Raw genomic sequence first — 6,000 nt, 5'->3', positions numbered from 1 at the left:
CACGAGAAAACGTCTTATAGAAAAATGATGCTATAAAAGTGAACCACATAATAAATGCTCTTACCATCACAGAGATTTCAAAAATACCCATAATGAAGGGGAATGCCATGAATGTAAATAAAATGATAAAAGTTTAAGTTTTGATTCTTCTTTATCATTAGACCAAATTATAAAATTGATTCATATAGATAAATATATTTATTAGTGTAATCAAATGACTGTGGTCAGTATTTCACATGTGCCAATTATCTTTGCAGGCATGAAAGCAGTCGTACTGGAGAGAAACCTTTTAAACGCACTGTATGTGGTAAATCTTTCCACCATACCACTGTTCTCATAAGCCATGAAAGAAGACACACTGGAGAGAAGCCTTACAAATGTAATCAATGTGGTAAAGCCTTTACAAAAAACAGTCAGCTCATACAGCATAAAAGAACACATACTGGAGAGAAACCTTATGAATGTAACCAGTGTGGTAAAGCCTTTGCAGAAAACAGTCATCTCATAAGCCATAAAAGAACACACACTGGAGAGAAACCATATGAATGTAATGAGTGTGGAAAAGCCTTTGCAAAAAACCGTAATCTCATAAGCCATAAAAGAACACACACTGGAGAGAAACCTTATGAGTGTAACCAGTGTGGTAAAGCCTTTGCAGAAAACAGTCATCTCATAAGCCATAAAAGAACACACACTGGAGAGAAACCATATGAATGTAATGAGTGTGACAAAGCCTTTGCACAAAACACTAATCTCATAAGCCATAAAAGAACACACACTGGGGAGAAACCTTATGAGTGTAACCAGTGTGGTAAAGCCTTTGCAGAAAACAGTCATCTCATAAGCCATAAAAGAACACACACTGGAGAGAAACCATATGAATGTAATGAGTGTGGCAAAGCCTTTGCACAAAACACTAATCTCATAAGCCATAAAAGAACACACACTGGGGAGAAACCTTATGAGTGTAACCAGTGTGGTAAAGCCTTTGCAGAAAACAGTCATCTCATAAGCCATAAAAGAACACACACTGGAGAGAAACCATATGAATGTAATGAGTGTGGCAAAGCCTTTGCACAAAACACTAATCTCATAAGCCATAAAAGAACACACACTGGGGAGAAACCTTATGAGTGTAACCAGTGTGGTAAAGCTTTTGCAAAAAACAGTCATCTCATAAGCCATGAAAGAACACACACTGGAGAGAAAACTTATGAATGTAACCACTGTGGTAAAGCCTTTGCACAAAACAGTCATCTCATAAGCCATAAAAGAACACACACTGGGGAGAAACCTTATGAATGTAAAGAGTGTGGTAAAGCCTTTGCACGCAACAATAATCTCATAAGCCATAAAAGAACACATACTGGAAAGAAACCTTATGAATATACCAAATATGATAAAGCCTTTGCACAGCTGTCTCCAGAAACATGAAAGAAGCACAGTGGAGAGAAGCCTGGTGAGGATAATTAGTGTGATAAAACCTTTGCATATAACAGTCATCTCCTAAGACAACAACACATTCTGGAGGGAAACCATATGAATTAACTGTGTGGCAAAGCCTTTGCACATAACATCTCCTAATACATAAAAGAAAACATACTGGAAAGAAGCTATCTGACTTTAACCAATGTGAAAAAACTTTTGCACTTCAGAATCATCCTCACACTCATGAAAGAAATCCTAATGGACAGTGCTTTTAACATGGTGAAACCATTCCATATTTGTATAATCTTCATCATCATGAAAGGATTCATACTGGAGAGAACTTTTGAATGTGTTAAAATGGTGAGGCCTTGCACAAATCTAGAGTCATCATCATCATAAAAGTATCCTTACTGGAGAGGAATTCTTTGATTATAAGCAATATGGAAAGGCTTTTGTGTTCTTTGGTCCACTGAGATCCAACAGAACTGAAAAACTAGCTCAATGGAAATGACCTTCCTTTTCTGAAGGGAAAGGGGAAAGGGAATAGAGACAATAGGAGTGGAGGGTAGTAATAGGGGAGAGAAGGGAGGGGGATTATGATTGGAATGTAAAGTAAATAAACTTATTTTTTTAAAGAATACCATGAATGGTAAATATCAATTACATGCAAAAGTATTATAAAATGTGTTTAGGGAAGACTTATTGATAAATCTGATTCTCAACATTTACTGTTTTCAATTGCCTCACTTTAGACAAGAAAAGTTCAGTCCAGTGGATGAATAGGTAGGGAATGGTGAACTAACACCAGCCAGGAAATTCTCTGAGAGTAACACAACAGTGGTAGCCTGTAGAAGTTTGTGTACACATACCTATTGTTCCAGGGGTTCTATTGGAAACCATCACAACCCAGACTGAATTTTGAGATGTGAGGGAGGAGGCTTTCTCTTCCATGTATGACCCCGCTGTTAACCTAGTTGTGTAACAATGGCAAAGGTGAGTTTTCTCTGCATGAGTGTCTTTAGACATAGATAAAACCAACCAAAATTGATAGATGGCTTTTGACAGTGATCCCTGCTAACTCTCTCCTTCGTTTAAATATAGGATGATTAGAATCTGTGCTCTTGTTCATACGATACGAATGTGCTATTTAATGCAAATCCAGCATTCTTGAAGTACATAGTTTTAAATGATTATATACACCTAACCATGCAGCATCCCAGTCATTTCCCAAGGGTTATATAGCCTCTGTTTTCTGGAGTTAAAGTTGAACTTATTTTCTGAGGTGGTTCCCAGAGTGTCTGATCATTGTTATGTTTGTGGGCCTTGCAAGCTTTAAACCTCATCTTCTGCCCTTTCTGCCTTCCTGGGCTGGTAGGAAACAGCTCTCTAGAAAGAAGGAGAACCAAGTTCTTTGAAATGCTTGTGATCAAATGTTTCAGACTTCATAGCATTTCATATTTCACATGTTTCTGGATGTGAGATGGTCAATTAAATATTGTCTTGTGAGTGGGACTCTGTAAAATGAGTTAAACTTAGTGTTTATTTCACAGTAAGGTTGCAGGCAAGCTTCAGGGAATGGAATCTTCTGACATGAACAGAGTGGCGCGTGGAGAAGAAATAAGAGCAGAATATTATTTCCTTGTTTTAATAGCTGAGTAGTATTGAGATAAGTCATGGGTGGATGGCAGAGGAGGGAAACTCACCTTTTGAGTGGACTATGGGAAGAGGATAGAGGGAAGAGGAAGGATGGGACCAGTAGAAGTTGAGGGAGAGGCCTTCAGCCAGGATATATAATGAATAAATTGTGAAAAATTAAAAATAATTAATAAAAGAAAAAAAAAAGAATTAGAAAAACAAAACCAGAGAGCAAAAATTTGAGTCCAGTCTGAGTAACCGCCCCTTTTAAAAAAAAAACAGTTATAAAGAAAGAAAAGATTAAGCAACTTACCATGGTCTTCCTTATTGATTAGCTTCCTTAGGTCTATAGATTTTAGTATGATCATCCTATATTATGTGTCTAATATCCACTTATATGTAAGTATGTACCATATGTGTCTTTATGCTTCTGGGATACCTTACTCAGGATGATCACTTTTAGATTCCACCATTTGCCACAAAATTTCATGATTTCTTTGTTTTTAATTGCTGAGTAGTATTCCATTGTGTAAATGTACCACAATTTCTGTATCCATTCCTCAACTGAGGGACATCTGGGTTGATTCCGGCTTCTGGCTATTACAAGTAAAGCTGGTATGAACGTGGTTGAGCAAGTATCTTTGTTGAATACTTGAGCATTTTTGGATATATGTCTAAGAGTGGTATAGCTGGATATTGAGGTAGCACTATTCCTAATTGTCTGATAATGTAACAGGAGTCTATCACAGAGGTCCACTGAAAGACTCTACCCAGCAGGGTATCAAAACATATGCTGAGATTCATAGCCAAATATTCTACAGAGTGCAGGGAATGTTATGAAAGAAAGGGGAGATAGAAATATCTGGAGGGAACAGGAGCGCCACAAGGAGAAAAACCGAACCAAAAATCTGGGCACAGGGGTCTTTTCTGAGACTGATACTTCAAACAAGGACCATTCATGGAGATAAATTAGAACCCCTGCACAGAAATAGTCCAAGGCAGCTCTGTATCCAAGAGGGTTCCCTAATAATAGGACCAGGGACCATCTCTGACATGAACTCATGGGCTAGTTCTTGGATCTCCTCCACCTGAGCAGAGAACAATCCTGCCAGTTCACAGAGAAAGACAAAGAAGCCAGTCTTGATGAGACCTGATTGACTATAGTCAGATGGAAAGGGAGGAAGTCCTCCCCTATCATTGGACTGGGGGACAGACATAGAAGAACAAGAGGAAGGAGTGTGAGATTGAGAGGGGATGCTGGAGGAGCTAGAGCTCGGATACAAGTGAATAAACTGTAATTAATAAAATAAAATAAAAAAGAAAAGAAAAATTAAAAAAATGTTTAATAAAAGAAAGGAGAATCAAAGATGGTGGTACCAAGAGTACAGTATCTACAGAGCAGTATAGCAGTGACTACACAGCAAGCAACAGACCAAACTCTGTACCCTAAAACAATAGCAATTGTGTTTCCAAGTTAAAAACAAACCCCATGGAGTGTGAAGGAATCGGGTCTTTTCTCAGGTCACCCAGCTAACCCATGGAAGAGTTCCTGGGTCCCTGCAGGCAATAGATCACCAGCCCAGAGCCATATAACTGTGTGCTCTGGTCACCATCCCAGACTGTACAGTGGGCCCAACAACACAAGAGATTGGGATTTCCAGTCTAGAGAAAACCCAATGGAGTAGGAAGCAATCAGAACTGACCTCAGGTCACCCAGAAAATCCCTGAAAAAGGTCTGGGCTCTAGAAGGTACTCATCCCAGAGAGCTCCTTCTACACCAAAATCACTGTTCCACACAGAACTGTGGGCACCAAAGCACCAGGGACCAGGTTTCCCTGTTGGAAGGAAACCCCATGATGAAGGAAACATCAAGTCCAACCTCAGGGCATCCAATGGAATTCTCCCACACTCCCCCAAAAAGTTCTCAGCAAAAGTTTTTGGGTTCCTTCTGATACCCAGTCACCAGCATAGATCCACTTACCTGCTTCTGCGTGCTCTACTCAACATTCTAGACTGAACTGTGGACCCCAAAAGAGGACAGACTGGGTCACCCTGTTGGGAGGAAGCCATACGGTGGGGGAAACACCAGTTCCAAACTCAGGACATCCAGTTCAGGAAAAGTTTATGGGTTCCCACAGGCTCCAGGATCTAGCCTCCTGCTGCATGCATGACTGCTGCACTCACCTGCTGATGATTACCACTTGGGTACTGGGGCATAGAGCTCCAACCTCAGATCTACAGAAGCCTGGGATCCACAGGATCAGCCCTAGACAAAACAGTAATTAATTATTCGCTTTTCCTTTTGTTAAGGGGAAAGGCCCTGATGAAGTACAAATTTTTAAAAGGAGTCCCAGCATGATTCTTAAAGCTCTAGCAGGGTGGTAGTTCTACCCTAGCCTCACTCTAACAACAGGGGAAACACTGTCTGTACACCCTCAGGGACACAGGGCTAAAGTCAGGTTCACTGTTATCTGCAGTCTGTGGCCTGGAACACAAAATGAGGACCTGAAACCATTTAAGAAAAGACTGGCAGGCATGAAGGTGCAGACTTGTAATTAGAGGACAAGAAGCTGAGGGAGGATGATGAGTTCCAGACCAACTTGGGCTTCATGTTTCCAACTTTTTGTACCACCAAAACCCAGAGAACTGGGCTGAAGAGATGGCTCAGTAGTTAAGACACATGTTGCTCTTGCAGAGGGCTGGGTTGGGCTCCCAGCCACTATATCAGGTGGCTCACAATGACCTCTAGCTTTTGGGCATCTCTTACCCTCTTCTAGCCTTTGTCAGGCATGTATACCCACATGCACACAGATAAATAAAATAAATCTATTTAAAAACTGAGAATGAAAGACAGAGAGAGATGGACAGGTGGACACAGCATGAGCTCGCCCTGCACTGGAGACTACTATTATGCCTAAGACCCCTCACTGTGCCTGC

The 6,000-nt window shown here is 40.4% G+C and overlaps 1 protein-coding gene across 1 annotated transcript in view; it reads left to right on the top strand.

Moving 5' to 3' along the window:
* Positions 1–261: 261 nt before the first annotated feature.
* LOC132650866 (zinc finger protein 160-like) overlaps positions 262–6,000 on the top strand; it is a gene marked incomplete at both ends in the record, with an annotated part of 57,823 nt that continues 52,084 nt past the window's right edge. The window contains one exon of the mRNA XM_060376198.1: positions 262–1,384. Coding sequence (XP_060232181.1) covers positions 262–1,384 — 1,123 coding nt within the window. The remainder of the gene's footprint in view (positions 1,385–6,000) is intronic.

The sequence above is a fragment of the Meriones unguiculatus genome, assembly GCF_030254825.1.
Source record: "Meriones unguiculatus strain TT.TT164.6M chromosome 13 unlocalized genomic scaffold, Bangor_MerUng_6.1 Chr13_unordered_Scaffold_34, whole genome shotgun sequence".
NCBI classification, from domain to species: domain Eukaryota; kingdom Metazoa; phylum Chordata; class Mammalia; order Rodentia; family Muridae; genus Meriones; species Meriones unguiculatus.
Note: the sequence above shows the minus strand (reverse complement) of the source record. Positions and strands in the feature narration are given on the sequence as shown.